This window comes from Mesocricetus auratus, unplaced genomic scaffold, assembly GCF_017639785.1.
Source record: "Mesocricetus auratus isolate SY011 unplaced genomic scaffold, BCM_Maur_2.0 Super-Scaffold_100007, whole genome shotgun sequence".
NCBI classification, from domain to species: Eukaryota; Metazoa; Chordata; class Mammalia; order Rodentia; family Cricetidae; genus Mesocricetus; species Mesocricetus auratus.
Genome location: NW_024429191.1, coordinates 26075055 through 26096468, shown reverse-complemented (window position 1 = coordinate 26096468; position 21414 = coordinate 26075055). Strand labels below are relative to the sequence as shown.

Sequence of the window (21414 nt, the reverse complement as noted above, 5' to 3'; positions counted from 1 at the left end):
ATTTCCTGGCTCCTCTTATAACCCCACTCCAGGAGATCCAGTGCCCTTCCTCAGCCTCTGCCGGTACCTGCATTCCTGTGCCTTACTCTCACACAGGCATGCACACACACACATAAGCAATGAATAAAAATGAATCCTTAAGGAAAAAAAGAGACCTGCTAGAAACAGCTCGCGTGTGCCTCTGTGCAAGTCCCCTCTGAAGCCACCTTCTCAGGCTCCATTCTGGTCAAAGCCTGGCAGAGAGCTGTGAGCACAGAGAGACTCTCGGTGAATCGATGAACACTGCAAAAATGGCAATAAAAGTATAGGCATGGTATTTGCAAGCCTCTGTGCACTCTGGAGACTGAGGCCAGCCTGGCCAGCCTGAGCTACATAATAAGACTCGGTAAGACTCTGTCTCAAGAGAAAAAGAAATATGCCTAAAAAATTAGATTAAAAAGGTTGGGACCTTATAATTATCCTTTTATTTGTATTCTTTACCATAGGTTACATCATTTTCCTTTTCTTTCCATGCTCCCCCTCCCACATTATGACAGTTTCAAGAACATATCCTTATGTTACAGTAATTACCTGTATCAGTCTATACCACTTTTGGGTTATAGTAGCCATAGGCTAGATAGAACTGTATGTATTTCTGAGAGTCCTATACCTTATTAATTACCCACTCTAAAAGCACTTCCTCCCTCGCTTTCTCTGTCCCAGGGAAGTGGGTGATCCACCCCTCGGAGCTAACTTTTGTGCAGGAGATTGGCAGTGGGCAATTTGGGCTGGTGCACCTTGGCTACTGGCTCAACAAGGACAAGGTGGCCATCAAGACCATTCAAGAAGGGGCGATGTCAGAAGAGGACTTTATTGAAGAGGCCGAGGTCATGATGTGAGTTAAAGCAGGGGTGTGCAGGCACCCTGGGTGGGAGGCTCTGGGCTGTGTTCATAAAGCTCCACTCTGATGTCTGTCATGCCCCCGTAGTAGAACCTGCTGCACAGGGAGAGAAAAAAAGAAGGAACCATATTAGGGCTCAGTTGGTGAAGTGCAGCCACTAAAAACAGGTTGGGCATGGTGGCTAGTACTTGGAGTCCCAGTGCCGGGGAGCTGGAGACGGCAGATCCTGAGAGTGCATGCCAGCCTTTTTGCTTGGCTGGTTCCAGGCCAATGAGATCCTTTTTCAAAGAATGAAAAGGTGGGTGATAGATAGAGGACTCAGTGGTTAAGAGTACTTGTAACTCACCACCAGCTGTGCCTACAGTTCTAAGAGATCAGCACGGCACACGCACGGTGCACATACATACTGCTGCCGTAAAAAGAAAACAAGGCCCTCTAAATCAGTGTGAGCAAAGCTCATAGGAACTCATAGAGACTGGGCAGCAAGCACAGAGCCTGCCTGCAAGAGACTGCACACATCCTCTGCATATACACTGTGGCTTCTGCTTTCGTGTTTTTATGGGGTTCCTGGGTGTGTGGGCTCTGATTCTTGTGCCTTTGCTTGGGCCCTCTCCTTTCTGTTTGTGTCTCGTCCAACTCTGATGTTAGTTTTTGTTTATCTTATCCTATTTTATTATTATCCCTTAGTGAAAGACAGAAAGGGAGTGGATCCAGATGGGAGGGGAGGAGGAACAGGGAGGAACAGAGGAAGGGGAAACCATGATCAGGATATATTACGTGAGAAAAAAAATCTATTTTCAAAAAAAAATTTAAAAAGGAAAGGTTGACAGTGCCACAAGGGCATTTGTTGAACCTTGGCCTACACACACACACACACACACACACACACACACACACACACACGCACGCACGCACGCACACACGCACGCACGCATGCATGCATGCACACATGTAGAGCTGGCTGCCCTTCAGCGTGATCTGGAGGACCTGCTGTATGGTCTGACCATCCAGTCTCCTCTCCTCCCATCTGGCCCACACTGGCCTCTGTCCATCTTCATTCATTCCAGCTGACTCCCTGCTATCCTCAGACCTTGGGTCCATGACTGTCTTTGGTTCGGGTTTGGGGTTTGGTTCTGTTCTCAGAACCATGAGCTGGGTAAAGTGACTTTCATCTACCTTAGTGCCACAACATGTTCAGCACTTTTGGGAGACTGAATTTAGGTCATCTTATCTCTTGCCTTTTTCTTCCAGGAAACTCTCTCATCCCAAACTGGTACAGCTCTATGGGGTGTGCCTGGAGCAAGCCCCCATCTGCCTGGTGTTTGAGTTCATGGAACATGGCTGCCTGTCAGATTACCTGCGAAGTCAGCGGGGACTCTTTGCTGCAGAGACTCTGCTGGGCATGTGCCTGGATGTGTGTGAGGGCATGGCCTACCTGGAAAAGGCCTGTGTCATCCACAGAGACCTGGTATGACCAAGTGCCTGGGGCCAGCACCTGCAAGCACAGACAAAGGAGCATCTTCCCCTGAAAAGTAGCACTACCAAAACTGAGAGAGCATCACTAAGTGACATGTCCCATGTGGCCTTCCCTCCTCTCAACTTTTTACTCCAGTCACTTCAGGAGGTCCCTAGTAGGGAAGTATTCTAGGAGTACTCAGATTGGAACTACACTCTAGTCCTTTTTTGCTTGTTTGGGTTTTGTTTTGCTTTGCTTTGTTTTGATTTTTGAGACAGGGTTTCTTTGTTTAACAGTCCTGGCTGTTCTGGAACTCATTCTGTAGATCAGGTCGGCCTCGAACTCACTGAGATCCACCTGTCTCTGCCTCCTGAGTGCTGCGATTTGAGTTTCAGTTTATGTTCTTCCAAAGTACAACTTAAAAGTCACTCCTTATTAGCCTCCCTGTGCCTCAGTTTCCCCCTGGAAAAATGAAGGAAATGGGCAAGGAGAGTTTTGTACAATTACATGTGTTAATTGTACAAAGTCACTTATGACTTCTCCTAAGTGCATATCATATGTGTTGATCATATTCAGTTCTCCTGTGCCACCTTTTGTCCCTGGTCTCACTGACTCCCTTCTTCACAAATGGTTCCGCTTCTGCCTGCACGTTTTATTTATTTCTTGGTCCAGATACCATGTATGAGATAAAACACACATGCTGTTTGTCCCTAAGGGTAGCTATAACCTGATGATCCTCAGTTCTGTCCCACTTTCCAGCAGCTAATGTCATTTCATTCCTCCTTAGGGCTAAATAAATCCCTACCCCCGGGGCTTTACACACCATCTTTTCTCTAACCCCTCTCTCACTGATGGGCACTTGGGCTGAAACAGTTTTTCTACTGAAATTGCACTAGATAACCTGAGAGACAGCCTGGGAACCTCTGATGATGGCGGTTCATGAATATTCACATGAGTCCCCATGTGTACACGGAAACACTTTGAAGTGTGAGACTCATCTAGTCTCTATTCTCCCAGGGCTCTTCCAAGACTGCCTGCCTTCTGGGATACTGAGAGTGGTACTCCCGCTATTTAGGGGAATTTTAAGAGGATTAGCTTCTGAACACTTTCATACTAATCACTAGGGAGACACTGCTGTCAGCCCATGTCAGCATTGCCTTCCATATCACACTGCATTCCAGTGAATCACTGGCTGGACAACACTGGATTTCTCTAATAATTAGGATCAGGAATGAAGATAAATTCCTTATCCTGGGAAAGGGGCTTGCACGTTCAGCTAGCTGGCGGAATTTCTTGCTAGCTCAGCGGGGTTCTGAGGATACTTGACCTCTGATAGGCCTGCAACGCCTTTGTACAGCAGCACGGCAAACACTAAGAGTGGGAGACTCTTCGGCTACTGGCTATCCCCACAGTTTCATTTCTCCTTTGCCTATCTGTCTCCTCTAGGCTGCCAGAAACTGTTTGGTGGGAGAAAACCAAGTCATCAAGGTGTCTGACTTCGGGATGACAAGGTAACAGGGATGTGGTGTCAGCAGACTCTGAAGAATGACACTCAACCCTGGAGTGTGTTCTGACCTCTTCCTCGCCTCTTCCCAGGTTTGTCCTTGATGATCAGTATACCAGCTCCACCGGCACCAAATTTCCAGTGAAGTGGGCATCCCCAGAAGTGTTCTCTTTCAGCCGCTATAGCAGCAAGTCGGATGTGTGGTCATTTGGTGAGTGTCATCCTTAGCCCACCCTGTGCAATCTAGAACTGTGGACCAGCTCTTTCTTTCTCAAATTCAAACAATTCTATTTTGTTCTGATACCTGAATGGAGAAAGAACCCACTGAGGGCCTGTGTAGGATCAACCTGAAATGTTCAAAGTGGCTGTTATTATTGCATTTGTTTCTAGAGATCTTTGAAACAGCTAAGAAATTAAAGATCAGAGTGGGGAAGAGTCTTGTGGTCACTTCTGTGAACTGGAAAGCTGGAGGAGTCAGGAGATTAGAATATGAAACCTTTGAAAGCGGGACCATGCCGTGCCCAACATCACATCTCCATATTTAGTACTCAGTAAGCATCTGTTACTCAACAGTGGTTTACTGAATGTCTGTTATAAAACAGGGCAACTCTAGGGCACAGAGACTTCTGTCCTCCTGAAGCTAAATTTTGGAGCAGACAGACAACTATCACACAAGCTAGCAGGTAGAAAATTCAGTCAGGTTTGTGTCAGTGTTATGAATCAAATAAAACAGCAATGGCGCAGGGAGGATTTAGGTTGGAGGAAGAGTCTGTTTTAACTAGTATGGTCTGGAAAGGCCTTTCTAGGAGGTACTTCTCAGACAAATGTCTCCATTCAAATATCCATGGTGAGCTGTATCCTTGACAGGAACCATAAAGGGTAAAAGCTCAGAACAGGAGTTACTGAGTTAGAGGGATAACAAAGGCAGTTATGGTTGGTGGGCTATAATGGATGGATGGATGGATAGATGGGTGGGTGGGTGGATGGAAGGGTGGGTGGGTGGATGGAAGGGTGGGTGGGTGGATGGATGGATTGATGGATGGATGGATGGATGGATGGATGGATGGGTGGGTGGGTGGATGGATGGATGGATGATGGATGATGATGTCAACATGTGGGAAAGGACATGTGACTTGCTGGATTTGCTGTCAGCCTAAGTCATAATTTCTACACATGACAGTGTACATGAAAAAGTACCTAATAACATCTTTGATATGATGATAGCTGTAAAGAGGGAACTTTGGAGAGAAACTGCTTCAGGTTGACCTTACCATTCTGTAGGAAATGTTTACTAGGGCATAAAGCAAGGGATATACTGGCCAATCAGATATCCCAGAATAAGAACCAGTGATAGGATTTTCGTCACACTGTAGAATGCCCATTCCCGAGAACCCAGAACTTGTTAATTTTTATCTTTCTCATCTGTTCCTTAATTCCACCCCTATCTCCAGGCTTGGCTGTTACTCTTTTTCTTTTTTTTTTGTTTGTTTTTTTGTTTTGTTTTGTTTTACGAGACAGGGCTTCTCTGTATTGTTTTGGAGGCTGTCGGTCCAGCCCGGCCTCGAACTCAGAGATCTGCCTGCCTCTGCCTCCCGAGTGCTGGGGACTGTTACTCTTTTAACTGGGTACAAGTTACAGAATGAACTTTGGGGGAAATTGCTCTGGCATCATCTTTGCAGAACTGTCCACAAGTATAGAGGATGGCTAGGGCCAGTGTGTGGCCATCTCTCTGTGGGTAATGGAGTACTGCCAAGGCAGGGCCTCACAAAGATGCTCAGAATGCTAGCCATACCTGTACCTCCATCTGCAGACTCAGAATGGAGTCTGTGACATCATAGTATGTCAGTCAGAGGATTTCTGCTATTCTCCAGAAGATTAGTCTAATATGAGATGTGTGGTTTGAAGGCAGTCCAGGAATGGGTTTGACAGGCATAGATGAAGAGCAGAAACAGATCTAGCCACAGCTGGACATGGTGGCATACATCTTTCATCCTAGCTTCCCAGAGGCAGAGGCAGAGGCTCTCTGAGTTCAAAGCCAGCCTGGTCTGCAGGGTAAGTTCCAGGACAGCCAGGGTCACATAGAGAAACCCCATTTCAAGGGACGGAGGGAAGGAGGAAGGGAAGAAAAAGAAAGAAATCAGTAGCAGCATTCAAATTTCAACAACCTGTAGCCTGAGAGCTTCCTGCCTGTCTCAGCCCAGCGGGCTTTGTCAAAATAAAGTTTGTTTTTTACCCTAATTGGCTTCTCGAGCAAGTCAGTAGCTTGTGTGAACTCTACCTCATCCATGGTTCAGATGGTTCATATTAAAACGGTCACCCCAAACTGTGTTTCAGCAATGATAATGACTCACTTTCAAGAGGCGTCTCACTAGAAGTCCTAGCATCTTGGAATACTGAACATCCTTCTTCATAGTCAGAGTCTGGATTTCCAGGTCCTCGGGGACCTCAGAGGAGCCTGTAGGATAGTGACCCCAGGAGCAGGGTTTTAGGTTGGGGTTCAGAAGTCTGCCAATTGAACAAGTTTAGATTCTTATTTGCATGCTTGGAGATCAGACTTTGGGAAACTCTGTCCTACAGTCCTCTGGACTTACCCCTTGCAAAGCTCTGGTTAGGGTGTTGTCAACTTCCCTTCCTTTCTGGGAGTCTGTGATATGTTAGTAAATGATAAAGACAAAGCCGGAACAGCCTCCCTGAGAATGGCAGAGTTGGGGAAACATACTACCGGAAGGAGCCTTCTCCTCAGTACCTACAGTACAAGTTAAGATTCAATGTATGAAATGCCTGACACCAAAATGGTTTAGACTTTAGATTCGAGATATTTCATGTAGGTATATGTATTTATAGCTATGGAGAGAGAGGAGTAGAGGGGGAGAGCTTGGAAATGAAGCCAAGGTCTAGTCATAAATTCATTTCATATGCACTTCACAATTTCTCCAGAAGATCTGGTGGCCTCTTGTAGACTCACCGAGCACCTGTACACACATGGCATACATTCATAGAAACACACACATACATATAAGTAAAAACTAAATCCTTTAAAACAGGACAGTTAATCAATCAATGGAAAAAAATTAAGGGACAGCCCTATAAGTCTCCAGTGGGCCAGATACTGTACTTGTAGTGTCTATAGGGTGTCTTGGATGCTAACTCCAAGGACTTTTATGATTTGTAGAAGAGTCTCTTTGGTACTTGTGCATTTTGCCCTTAGCTGTTGTTCTGCTCACTGTTGCTTCTAGGTGTGCTAATGTGGGAAGTCTTCAGTGAAGGTAAAATCCCATATGAAAACCGAAGCAACTCAGAGGTCGTGGAAGACATCAGCACTGGCTTTCGGTTATACAAGCCCCGCCTGGCCTCCTCTCACGTCTACCAGATCATGACTCATTGCTGGAAGGAGGTCAGTACACGATGTGGTCCCTCCTGTATCATCACACACATTTTCAGGCCTCCGTGACCAGGGAAAGAACATGTCCTAGGAGCAACGACCAAGGATGACCATAATAAACAGGCTGAACATTTTGTATCTATTTATCTATATATCTGTATGTCTGTCTATCTATCTATATTTATTTGTTTATTTATGTTTTCATTATTCATCCGTGTGGAGTACAGCATGATACTTTAATGTGTGGTGATCAATGAATCCAAGTCATTTCTTCTCATCATTAAATCATGCTTGGAGCCTGTGAGCTCCTCTCTTCTAGCCACTCATAAAATACAGCTAGTGGGCTGCAGCCTCCCACTGGACTGTCCAGCTTTCTCCGTTATCTGACGGTGTTTTAGTGCTCATTACCCACCTTTCTCCACCTCTTTCCTCACAGCTTCCCATCCTCTGGGAATCACTGTTCTGCTTTCACATCAGCTTTCTCAGTTTCTACATATAATAGAGAATATGAGCTTCTTTCTGTGTCTGACCATCCACTCCATGTAATATCCTCCAGTTTGCAACAAATGACAAGAATTTCTTCTTCTTTTTACCAAAGTTCCATTATATATATATATAATATACATAATCAGTTATAAGTATATATGTGGATATGTATATGCACACGTGCATATATGTATATTTGTATACGTATGTATATATATACATACATACATACAAACAACTACCTTATCTGTTGATTGTGCTGACTAATCTCTTGATGGGTACCTAAGTTGATGGAAATGTGCTATTGTGAAATATGGCACCAAAAACGTTGGCAAGCATGTATTTCTTTAATAAACCAACATCATTTGTTTTGAACATGTATCCATAAATGGTGGGATAATCTTTTTTAAAGACCCTCAGATTATTGAAGAACAGCATGGCAGAATCTCAAAAAGTCTAGTAGACTCAAGTACAATCTCAGTCCTAACAGTTTTTTTACCATGGGCATGCCTCTGAACCTCCTTTCTTTGTCTTACAAAACAAGTAATGCTTAATCTATAAGTTCACAGGGAATTTATAACCAGAAACAAAAAAATAAAGATATAAACAGGAACACAAAACAAATCTTATTCTTTGAAAGAAATCTTGAATACTGAAAGAATAATAGTAGCATTGATTTTTTTTTGGCTATTTTTGTTGAGAGAAGTTTTGAGAAATGGTTTCTCTGTGTAACCCTGGCTGTCCTGGAACTCGCTACGTAGATCTGGTTGGCTTCAAACTCAGAGATCCGCCTGAGTCTGTCTCCCGAGTACTGGTGTTAAAGGCGTGAGCTACCACCACCGGCTTCTGTTAGCTATTTTTCATGAGGCAGAATTCATTAAAAGACAATTTGAATATGGACCTGATGCACACATGCTACATGGAGGAGAGGGTTCTCAGGAAGGACACACCCAAGAGTGTGGTGAGAGCTGCCCTAAGAAGAGTCACCTCAACTGTCTATTTTTTTCTAACAGATCTTAGAATTCTGTATATCTAGAAAAACTGAGCAAACAGTATAAGTAGTTCCCATATTTCCCTCCTGCCTCAGTTTACTTTGCCTTATTAGCACTTTATAAGAAGTTGGTTCATTTCAAACATTTTTAAAGAAACACCTGCTGATACATTATTGTTGACCAAAGTTCATAGATTAAGGTTCACTGTTGGTACAAACGTGTTCAGTGGATTTTTGACAAACACATAATGCCATATAACTACCATTATAGGATCAAATAGAATGGTTTCACTGTCCTAAAAGTCTCTGCCTTCACTCCCCAAACCCTGGCAACTATTGATGCTTTCACTTTCACCATAGTTTTGCCTTTTCCAGAAGGTCCCATGGTTGGAATCATGGAATCAGTTGTAGCCTTCTCAGACTAGCCTCTTTCTGCTAGCAATATTCATTTAATGTTGTTTTGTGTGTTTTCTTGGTTTTCTTGTTTATTTATGTTTTATTGTTCAATGATACTCCATTGTATGGATATACCATAGCTTGTTTATTCATTAGCTTGCTAAAGGAAATCTTTGTAGTTTTCGGTTTCCAGCAATTATGCTATAATTATGCTAAATCTTCTATACATGTTTGCTGCAAAAATGGATCCATTTATGTGCATCTATGCACGGACATAAATGTTCATTTATAGGTAAATGCCTAGGAGTGGTTGGTAGATCAAATGGTAAGACTATTAGTTTTGTGAAACACTGCCAGGTTGTCTTCCTAAGTCCTTTTGCAAATCTTACCAGTGATGAGTGTTTCTGGTGCTTTTTGCTTTGTTTCATTTTGTTTTGTTCTGTTTTGTTTGTTTGGCACTATGTAGCCCTTGCTGTCCTGGAACTCACTATGTAGACCCAGCTGACCTTGAACCCACAGAGATCCACCTGCCTCTGCTTCTGCCTTCTAAGGGAATAGATTAAAGATGGGTGCCACCATACTCAGTTCTGATGCTTCTTATATACATCAGTACTGGTCATGTTGGACATCCACCCTTCTCACAGAGCAGGGGTAGAACTGTATTTCCTGTTGTCTGAATTGACATTTTTAATGGCTTGAGCATCATTTCATGGTTATTTCCCACCTCTAATATTCTTAATAAAATGCTCACTCAGATCCTTTGCCCACCATTCAGCAGGGTTGTTTATTTCCTGTATTTGCTTTTAAAAGGTTCCTATCATTATATGTTTTGCAAATATTTTCTCTAGGCCTACAGTTTATTTTTCATTCTCTTAATAATGTCTGTAATTTTTAATTTAAAAATTTATGTATGCACTTGCACATGTGTCTGTATACCATGTGCACACAGTTTCCATAGAGGACAGAAGTGGGCATCAGATACCCTGGGACTGCAGTCAGAGATGAGTATGAGCAGTTTTGTGGGTGCTGGGGACCAAACCCAGATCCCAGCAAGTGCACCTAACCCTTGGTTTGTATCTTTAAATATCATTTAAATTAATTTTCTATTTATTTTGTGTATATATGTATACAGAAATGGAGGAGGAGACATTCACTGTTAGTATGTGCCTAAGGAGGACAGAGGACAACTTTCAGGAGTTGAACCTGTGGGTCCCAGGGATTGAACTCAGGTTGTCAGGCTTGGTGGCAAATGCCTTTGCCTGCTGAACCATCTCACTGACCCTCTTGACAGTGCCTCTTACAGAAGTTTTCCAATTTTAACAAAGTTCAGTGAAGCATTAATCTAATTATTAATAAAAATTATCAATAAAAATCAGGAGTCAGACATCAGGGTAAAAACCTGGAAGATCAGAGAACCAGAAGCAGCCACCATTTGCTTCCTATCTGTCTCATTCCTTCATCCAAAAAGGATGAGATCCTGTCTCCACCCCACCTTATCACTTCCTATCTCCACCTCCCAAGTACCAGGTTTAAGGCGTGAGCCACCACCGCCCAACTTCTATGGTTAACTAGTGGCTAGCCCCGCCCTCTGATCTCCAGGCAAGTTTTACTTGTCAGAACACAAACAAAATATCACACAGCAGTTTTGGTATCATTTTTTTCCATGAATTGCCTTTGAAGTTGTAGCTAAAGGCCAGGTCTCTTCCAAGATGATCACATGGAAATTTAATTTTATTAATTTTGTATTTTTTAATTAAAAAGTGATTATATCATATTTCTCCTTCCCTTTCCTCCCTCCAGTTTCTTCCACGCCTTATTTGCTCCCTCTCAAAATCATGTGACCTCCTTTTAATTGTGATTGCTACACTCACGCAAGTGTGCACAAATACACAAACAAAACCTCCTCAGTCCACTTAATGCTACTAGTATATATAAAGTTTCAGGGATGAGCACTTGGTCTTGGAAAACCACTTATGGGACTCATTCCTGGGGAAGACTACTTCTCCCACTCTTGGCATCCCCTAACTTCCTGTGATTCCCAGTCTAGGGGTAGGGACCCGTGAGAGTTCTGCCTTTCATGTTATCATGTTTATTGGTGTTGGACTTCTCCAGATCTCGTTTAGGCATCCATATTGTTGAGGCGTCATGGGTAAAGCTTCCCTGCCATTTCTAAGAGACACGATCTCTTAACAGATTTCCTGGTCCTCTGACTCTTACTGATCCCCCTCCACAATGTTCCTGAGTTGTGTCATGGGTGTGTTAGCTGGGGCTATACACTTGTTCCCTGCATTTGACCACTTATGGTTTTCTGTAATGGCCTCCATCTGTTGCAAACAGATGGTTCTGGTTTGGGTTTCTATGAAGAAAGATAGCTGGACTTATATGTGGGTATAAAGACAGATATATAGAATGCAGTTAGGAATTAATTTGGTATAATAAAGTGGCAGTAGTAGGTTCTTCTCTAGGATCTATGACCTCACTAGCCCCATGTAGTTGGGTAAGTTTCCAGTACCAAACATGATTCCCCTCCTATTGAGTAGTCTTTAAGTCTAATAGGAGAGCCAGTGGTTACTGCCAAGATATGAGTGCCATGGTTGCATCCTTAGGGTTATTGTGCCATGCTAAAAGTTGTTGTGCTAAAAGTAGGCATGGGAAGACTGCATAGTACCTTTCAATGTAATGAAAGCTAAACCTGAGAGAGGAGACTTTCAAGTCAGGTCCAGCTTGGTTCCTCAATGTCTTCAGCAACAGGCACTTGGCTTCAACCTCTGGGAGGCAACCAAGGGCAACAAAAAGTCTATATTGTTTGGGGAGTCTCTTGGACTCCCATAACCAGCAATTCTATAGGGAGTTTCTCATGCCTGGTATTTGGGGTTTTTTACTAGATAGTCTATGACTCATGATGGGGGTGAGGGGAGTATTGTCAGCCCAAGTGGTATAACTTCCCTTATACTATATATGTATACACAGAGACTTATATATATGGAATATAATTTTAGGTAAATGAATAATACGATCTCTGATGGCTTTTTCCAGACATCCTTAGTTATTCACTGGCACTCTTCCTATTATTGACCTCTCTCTCCCATCACCAATCAAGGCTGCCTCCCCCATTTCACCCATTTCCCTCTTCAAATCACTTGTCTTACAGTTACACTTTTTACGTTTAGGTCCATGATAGACTAGGGTCTACTTTTTGCGAGCAGCCTAAGATCTGTTACTCAAATTGCTGGTTCCTACAGGGGTGTGCCATTACAGCACTGTTGTTCTCTCTAATTCTTTCCATTGTCTGCTTGCTGTGTTCAGGGTCTGTTTCTCAGCCCTCTATTCTGTCCCCCGATCCATTGTTTATCTTTTCACCAATGTCGCACTATCATGAATACTGTGACTTTAGAGTAAGTCCTGACTTTGGGTGGTATGTATCATTCTCCCAACTCTGCTTTTCTTTGTCTTCATTGTATTAGTTCTCTGATGAGATTTTTGCCTCTCCTTATGTGTTTCAGAGTCAGCTCGTTGATACCACAAAATCACTTGCTAGGAGGTTTGGTTCACACTGCGTTGAATCCATAGATGAAGTTGTAAAGAAGAGGCAATAGCCCTAGTATTGAGCTCAGTCATCTCTGATTTACCAGAGTTTTATATTTTCCTCATTTATATCCCACATGTACTGTGTGAGCTTTAAAGATAAATATTTCCTTAACGATAATGTTAGGATACATTTTATGCATGACTTACTTATTCTCAAAGCAATCTTATGAGTTGTATGTTATCTCCTTTCTACAGATGGCAAAACTGATGTTCAGAAAGGGTTAGTCATCTGTCCAGTATCGCACAACTAACAAATGGGAGAGTCGAGATTTATGCGTCAAGGCTCTGGGTTTAATCCCCATTTGAAAAAACAAAAAAGAGACGGAGAATCTAAAACTAGGTTATCTGGTCTCAGACCCTCCTTTATGGACAGTAAGGGCATCCTGCCTCCAAGACAGCTGGTGTGGGAAGATTTTAGAGTAGATGCTGTTATTGGATTCAGGTCTGCTTTGCACTTAGCAGGACTCACAGGTATGAGGAACTCACAGAGATCTCTTTGTTACTCTCCAGAAACCAGAAGACCGGCCACCGTTCTCCCAGCTGTTAAGTCAGCTGGCTGAAATCGCAGAATCTGGACTTTAGCAGGGACTCACTGACCAGCCACAGCCGTGGATCCTGAGTGAAGGAACCATGTCCTTTTACCAGAGCATTAAAAGCTGCCACCAGCCCAGGACCCCGGACAGGTGCCTGGACCATGGTGCCAGCCCCTGTATAGCTATGACTGCAGCATCCTAGAAAAGGCTGGAGGGCCAGCCACTGGGCCATAGACTCAGCTACAACAGTAGCAGTGTCTCTGTGTCGACCCCACCCCAGCCTCGTGTCGTATGCTATCTAAAAACTCCATCACCTGCTCTCATTTCTTCCCCTTCTTAGCAATAGGGAGAAGCAGTAATAGGCCACATGCTTCTTTTTACTTTAAGCATAGGTCAAATATTCAAGGGGCCTTTTATTTGGTTCAATGAGACAATATCCCTGTTTACGTGTGGAAGAATGGAAGAGGTGATTAACCAGGGGGTTCTGCTACTGGGAAACTGCCAGCCACAACTTCCTGCCTCACATGAGGTGGAGTGGCTGCTTGTGCCAGAGGCCGGATGTCATGAGGTTTCAGAAGCACACTGCCATCCCTCTTTGATGAAGCATGGAGCGCTTCATTGGGTGGATAGAGTGGAAGGAGCCATTCAAACCCCATGGCTGGACCACGGTGTGTCTGAGATTGGTCAGAGGGCCTCTGATGATGGGGAATCAACAGGTACAAAGCAAGGCATTGGGTTGTTACCGATCCAATGACCCTGTTTCCGTAGTGAGCCACGTGGGTGACTGGTCTCCTGTTCTATGCAGAATGATGAGGCAATGACTACAGAATGTTCGTCATTTCCAGCCTCTCAGGAGTGGCATCCACTCTGCACTACCCATCTCAACCAAGAGAGGGCAGCACAGTGCTGGTCTGTGTGCCCTTGAGACTCTGGGGTTCTCTTAGGCCTCAGGAGTTCAGCAGTTTTAAGGTTGAGACTTCAAGGATCTCAAGATCCTAGCAAAAGGAGGAGGATTGTTGTCCTCGTTCAGACTATCTGGAAGGAAATAGAATCGAGCACTGGAAGGTGCTTTCAAAATGCACAAGATGTCTACTGTTGATTGGCACTTACACAGGTCACATGCATATATCCTGAGCTACAAGCCATTCCTGGAGAATCACAGTTCATATCAACCGGACGACACCATGGAACTCAGTGTTTTCAAAGGCCAGACAGCTGCCCGGAGTGACAGAACTGGGAAGGACAGAGATTGAAATACCCCCCCCCCAAATATAACTCCAGAGCAACCTCATTTCTTCTCAACACTGCCTCCTACTGAGACTGGCTTGCTGAGCCGATTAATACAAGAGAGGAAGTCAGCTCCTAAGCAGTGCAGCACTACCCAATGATGTTGCTCCTGCATAGACCACTGGGGGGCGCAGTGGGACCCTCCAAACTGAAAGAGGCTCTTGTCTTCATCTTCACCCTCACCTGGATCTGAGTTCACAACTTCAAAGCCATCCGGAATTAACCCTTTCATTCTCCCAACCTACCAGAGTCACCTTGCCTGAGGCCATTCATACAAGAGCTTCAAAGGGGATTTCAACCAGTCTCCTGCCAAGCGTTTCCTGTAATTATCCCGTCAGCCTCCAGTTGGATTCCTTGAGAGAAGGACTATTCCCTGATGCCAGGCATACTTGATTCTCCTAAGGTATAAAGCTTCCAGAGAAATGATCAGAGTTGTGGATCCCTCTTTCCAGGTCACATGGGATTCTGGCAGGCTTGAGACTCAAATGCATCACTTCCAGATATAATTACGGTATCCAGATAAAACTCTGTCATTCAGAAAACGGTCTTCCTCAACTGGCCCACAATCATCCCTGTTTACTTCTCAGCCTACTGTATATTCTCTATTTGGAACCCTTAATTTAGAGGCAGTTTCTGGGACATTCAATCTAGAAGGAAAACACTGGCACTGAGAGGTGACTGGGGTATGGTTTGGAAGACTGCCCTCCATATGGTGGTATTGTCTTCCTTAACTTCAGATCCAAGGAGGCTCTGACAGACCTGTGTGCACCTCTCCAGGGTCCTGCATGGGAATGGGATTCTCGTCAGCTGGTTTCTTTCTTAATTCTTGCAAATGGTGCTCTGTATTCATCTGTATCCCCCGATGCATAGTTTGGGTTCCACTTGTACTTTGTAGGTCTTGCAATTTGTAATGTTTGGGACTATGTATTTATGCCTGGATTGAGAGTATTTATTGCTCATGTACAAGATAAAAATACTGTCAAGCTGTGGGGGCGCACGCCTTTAATCCCAGCACTTGGGAGGCAGAGGCAGGCAGATCTCTGTGAGTTCAAAGCCAGCCTGGTCTACAAAGCTACACAGAGAAACCCTGTCTCAAAAAAAAAAATACTGCATATATGCCTTATCCTCTATAGAGGCCACAAGTCAACAGCTGCATATGGCAAAAAATAAAGCTATATATTTTACAAATATAGGGTCTGTGGCTTGAGTTCCAAATTGCTGACACCTCAATTTTTGCTTAAATAAAAATGGTAACATGGCTTTTGAATGAAGAACCAAAGGAAGAAAGAAAAAGAAAGGACATGACTGCTCCTAAGTATAGTGGAAGAGAATGTTTATTGTAGATATGAGGGAGAGCATAGCCAGAGGTGCAGACATCTGGGAGAGTCCAGAGTGGACATGACCTTGAGTAGTGCCATGTGAGGAGATGGAGAGAGGGGAGCCAGGAGAGTAAAGAGTAGATGAAAAGGGGCAGGGTAGCCAAAATGGCTGGATTATATAGGGAAGGGCAGCCCAACCCCTGGACTGGAGAAGTTTAGGATAGGGGAAAGATATGCCAGCCATATTCTGTAACAGGTAGAGACTGAGGGATGCTGGGAGAACCTGGTGACCAGGTCCCCTTTGTTATATTAAATGGGCACCTCAGTTGGCCATTTGCTTGAGACCTAACCATCAGTGGCATGCCACATGCATCCAACACATTATCAAGTTTTTTCAACACAGGGCACAGATGCTCACAGAAACTAAGAAGTCTAAAAGCTCCTAGCTGAGAAGTCAGACACAGAATCAAGTAAGATTAGAATACAGCAATTAAGACAACAATGGAAGGGTTGTCTGTCAGAGAAAACTAGGGGAAAGGTGATAAAGTTAGTCTGGGCAAGAGTGACCTGGGGGAGATTTTCTGGCACCTCATTTCTCAAACTGTCCACTGAGGGTCAGCAGCAACATTGTCAGGTCAGGAGCAGAGCCTAAGGCTTCATCTTTACCTATTGAAAAGATCTTCGTTTCAACAAGATCCAGGCAGTGATAATTCACACTAACTTTAAGAAACATCCCCATAGAGAGTATAAATCTGACTTAATTTTGGAGATAAATTACAGGTATTTTTAGGAAGTGGGCAGAACTAATAGAAGTATTTTGCAAGTTGAGGAAACAGAATATTTGGGGAAGTTATGAGTTTGTTGTTTCTGGTGTGTGTGTGTGTGTGTGTGTGTGTGTGTGTGTGTGTGTGCAAGCATTTGCTGTTGGATGGTGAGAATGGCCATCAGTGGCTACATTGAAACAAACTATAAAACTAGGCATATTTTAAAAGCCCAGGAAGATGAAATTTTACTCTCTAGGTAAAAATTTGATGGATCAGGAAGAGGGAATCCAATTTGCATTTAAAATACATTCTGCCAGCAGTGGAATGAGTTGAATTGAGAAAGGCAAAGTTGATGGAAGAGAAGCAAGCCTGCACTTACACACAGTGCTAGGCCACTGACCATACGCACTCACTGTCTGCTGTGTGGGTGACATGCTGCTACTGTAAGTCCAAGTTCCTCTGCCATTCCTGACAGTAAGAAGTAGTTACTCCTCTTAAAACTTCCATGGATTGCAAGCTTGGTTTTCAGGGTTTGGGTGTGTTGGGCATTTAATGTGTCTCAGCTCACAAATACCCAAGTTCAGTTCAGGAATGCACCCTTGCTCTATGGGCCATCAGCCAGGGGGAGGAAAGCATGGGACTTCTACTGGACTGTGTCTAGGACGCCACACTGGGCTTGGTGCCTGACTAGGATATAATCACATGGGAAAGCTCTAAAGGAGCTTGGACAGACAGATTTGCTTCTCAGGATTCTTCCTGCAGGGCCCCTGCTCCCTGATTCTCCCAACACACAGTCCCACCATTTTAAGGACAAGACAGAAGATACCCCAGATGAGGAGTGTGGTTAGATGAGGATGCTGTATTTGCGTGGTAAGCATGTGTTCTGAGGTTAGAATTCATATTAATTTCCAATGGCCTTAAAAGTGGTACTACTAGCCGGGCGGTGGTGGCGCACGTCTTTAATCCCAGCACTCGGGAGGCAGAGGCAGGCAGATCTCTGTGAGTTCGAGGCCAGGCTGGACCGACAGCCTCCAAAACAATACAGAGAAACCTTGTCTCGTAAAAACCAAAAAAAAAAAAAAAGTGGTACTACTGGAGATACTAGCTCTGCCTCCTGGTAGCTGCTTCTTCCAGACCCCGGCTCCCCTGCTTCCCACTGAGACCTGCTTCCCACTCACTGCCCACTGTCCACTCCCCCCCAGCACTGCTGTCCTGTTGAACTTTGTGGCTTCTGTCTGCTTTCGACTGCGGGGCTCCCATCTGTGGCTGATGCTCTGAGAATCATTGGAGAGCTCTGGTGTCAACTATTTTCAAGAATTCATATATTGAAGCATAATGCTGCTATATAAGGCAGAGAAAGGAAGAGCACTGCCAGGTAAGGCCTGATTGTTGGTAGTGACATGGAGGACAGAGCTGGCATTTCAAACTGGCAGCTGTTTTTACCAGTCACTGCATAACTTGACTAGAAGCTATGCATACTGGCTGGTCAACAACGCCAAGAAACAAAAGCTATGGTGGTTAAAATGGTCCCTCCGAGCCCAGGGCCTTTCCCCTGGGTTTTAACACCATGGATCTCTTCCTTTTCATCCCGTCAGTCATGTGGTACCTTTTTCTATTTGATGGTAACAGCCAATACTTACCATCTGCCTGACTAGGGTTAGAGACCTTCTGAGTCACAGCTGAGGAAAACGAGATTTCCATTTTATTTGGTCCCTTGTGCAGGGAGCACACTGATGCCTCCAGAAACTGTGTGTGAAAATTAGGTTGAGTTTTAGCAAACAAACGCGTGGTTACAGAGAGTGATCTGACGTGATCGGAGTGGGCAAGAGCCACAGAGAACTCATGACAGGCTGTACCATGTTGCAGAATGGGGGTGTGGGGAATGGGGGTCAGACCTGTATGCTGTGCTGGTCCAACCGCATCCAACTGATGTGGCTGAGTTTTACTCTCTTCATCATCCCGGTCTTCCCTCTCACCGCTCACTGTTACCTCACCACTCTGGAGAAGGCAGATGAAGCCGGCAGGTGTGTCTTTGGCTGGCAACAAGCTCTGTGAGGTAAAGCATGTTCTAGATCTTTGTCGAGCTTGAGAAGCAGTTGCATTCTCTGCCACACTGGAGGATGGATGGACACAACCATGCCATCGTCAACCTGTCCCCGGGAGTCGGACACACAGAATTTACTGTACAATGTCAGTACAGGCCATCAGGGCATGAATTATGCAGATACTGTTAGAAGCAGTGTAGAGACAATTTATTTCACACATGTGTCTATTCACCTACTGTGGTGGCTTGAATAAAAATGTTTCGCCATAGGCTCATATATTTATTTGAATGCTTAGTTACCAGGCAGTGGAACTCTTTAAAGGATTAGAAATGTTAGGAGGCATGGCCTTGAGTGGGCATGACCTGGTTGGAGGTGTGTCACTGGGGGTGGGCCAATCTCGTTGCCTGTTGCCTGCAGATCAGCTGCTGCCCCAGAGCCATGGGTGCTGCCATGCTCTCCACCATGATAATAAGGGCCAAAGCCTATGAAACTGTAAGCTTTATTTTATATTTCCTATATATTCTTTTAAATACTTTCTTTTGTAAGAGTTGCCGGGTCATGGTATCTCTTCATAGCAATAGTACAGTGTGACTAACACACCTACTATGTTTCTGTGTTACGTGTGCACAGCCACAATCACGTGAGAGTTGGCTGAAGGAGCCTGGCAGATCCTGACGCCTCAGACTCTTGGCTGATGAGCCAATCCGGTCCCTATACACTTTCAGAGCTGCTATGGAGTTTCCTGCTTCTCAAAGGCTGACTTGGGGGTAGATGAGCCCACAAGCCGAGACAAACAACTCAAACATTGCTTGCTTTCCTGTTTTGGCCTTCTAGAAGCACTGTCTTGCCTAATTTGATCTTCCCATCCTCTGTGGGGTATTTTCAGGAGTGGGTGTGTCACAGGAGGAAGCAGGGTCAGAGAAGTCACTCACATACTTTGAGTTGCAGAGGTTGGACCGTGAAACTTAGAGTTCTGAACTTCTTCAAGGATCATTCAAAATGCAATCCGCATTTAACAGCAGCAACACTAGATCCTGTTCTTGAACATTTCCCATGTATTAGACTCTTAGCCTGTTAGAGGAGTTGTTTCATTTATCTTCACAAGAGCCTAAGGAAAGGGTCCAATAATATCTTCCCAATTTTACAAATAAAGAGACCCACCCAGGGAGTTGTGTAAATCACTCATGGTCCTACCATAGGAACTAGAAGATGGGGCTTCAAGTAAAGCCCCATTCCCAGTGCTCTCAACCACTGTGTGACAGGGTTATGGAGCCCCTCACTGGCCTCTGAGAGTGCAAGAGAACCTGGGACGGTGCCTGACTTTCACTCTCAGGTTTTGTAACACCCTTCTTTTTAGTTATTATCTGAAATGTTCATAAGTGGGATTTGTTTAAATAGAAATGAAATCTTCAAGGTGGGGGTGGGCTAGGTCTCTTGATGTGTCAGAAACAGACACAAAGACAGAAATGCAACAGGGAAAGGTGTGCTGTTCAGGTGGATGGAGCAGCCAGGTCTCAACCATAAAACAAGTCCTTAAAGTTCCATCTATTATGTAACAAAGCTACATATTAGAATTTTGTGGGCCTGGAAGGAGCCCGTCCATACACAAGCCCTGGCACAGGGCTTGGCGCCAAATAAGCAGTCAATGAATGTCAGGTGACAGGTGAATGTTTTCCTTAGCAAATATTTTCAGCGTCTAAGAAAAACTACAGCAACCTAGTTCCCTAGAGAAAGATCTAGAGTCTGGGACCAGCCACCTTTCTGTGACCTTTCCCCTTTCTGGACATCCCATCTAGAAAATGAGGCAATGTGGAGTATTATATAGCAACCAATCTAAATTACATAACTGATTATGTTTCTTTAGAATCGAATAGGAAGTGCTACATGTAGTAATACACAGTGTTGTTTCTTTTTCTGTTTCAAATGATACTTGGTTTTGCCTCCACTGATTACATTTACTTATTGTATGTTTATGGGTGGGTACATGTGTGTCATGGTGCATACGTGAAGGCCGGATAACAACTTGTGGAAGTCAGTTCTCTTCTCCTACAATGTAGGTCCCAGGAATCGAACTCATATCATCAGGCTTGGCAGCAAGCACCTTTACCTACTAAACCATCTCATCAGCTCTTTTATATTTTAGCTTTAATATATTGTAGCCCAACAATGTACATTAAGAATGATTTCAAGGGCTGGAGAGATGGCTCAGAGGTTAAGAGCCTTGGCTGCACTTCCAAAGGCCCTGAGTTCTATTCCCAGCAACTACAGGGTGACTCACAACCACCTAAAAGTGAAAAAAAGAAAAGAAAGAAACTGGAGTTCTGTTTTTAAAGCCATCCTCCACAAACACCCCCACAGCTTTCTCACATGGCATCAGAGGTGGGAATGTATGTGTGTCTCTATATATGTAAGTCATCACTTCTGAAATAGAAATCTAAATTAGACCAGTGATGTTACATCAAACCACAAAGGACCGTGAATTCTGAGCCCTGGGGGAAGTATGTGAGATCAGTGAAGTCTTCTCGAGTACTTCCCTGAGATTTGCATAAAGCTGTTTCTCCATCAGTAGCCATTTATAGGGAACAACTTTGGGTACATCCAAATTTGTGAACTCTAACAAGCATTGCAGAAGGTTCCCTCGACCCAAGGCTTTACTTATTATTTCTACACACACTCTACTGTCTCAAGTACTTTCCAATTAGTTCTCCTGGGCTAAATTTACAGGCCAGGAGGACTCCATGCAGCCCGCTGCCTCCCTATCTAAAGGCCTCTAGGCTGCATCT

The 21414-nt window shown here is 44.2% G+C and overlaps 1 protein-coding gene and 1 long non-coding RNA gene across 3 annotated transcripts in view; one reads left to right on the top strand and one right to left on the bottom strand.

Annotated features, from left to right (window-relative positions):
• Positions 1-15691, top strand: part of Itk (IL2 inducible T cell kinase) — a 61791-nt gene extending 46100 nt beyond the window's left edge. The window contains exons 12-17 of the mRNA XM_005071895.4: positions 703-874; positions 2132-2348; positions 3783-3847; positions 3933-4051; positions 7077-7234; positions 13194-15691. Of these exons, the coding sequence (XP_005071952.1) occupies positions 703-874; positions 2132-2348; positions 3783-3847; positions 3933-4051; positions 7077-7234; positions 13194-13265 (803 nt within the window). The 3' untranslated portion in view covers positions 13266-15691. The remainder of the gene's footprint in view (positions 1-702; positions 875-2131; positions 2349-3782; positions 3848-3932; positions 4052-7076; positions 7235-13193) is intronic.
• On the bottom strand, positions 833-18683 carry LOC121141303. Of its 2 annotated transcripts, none has more exons than XR_005878180.1 (3): positions 18482-18683; positions 6192-6295; positions 833-973 (listed from the first exon to the last, which is right to left on the bottom strand). It is a non-coding gene; the product is annotated as an uncharacterized LOC121141303 (long non-coding RNA). The 2 variants fall into 2 exon arrangements; XR_005878179.1 differs by lacking the exon at positions 18482-18683 and adding an exon at positions 18227-18473 and having other exon boundaries at positions 833-976.
• Between the last annotated feature and the right edge of the window lie 2731 nt (positions 18684-21414).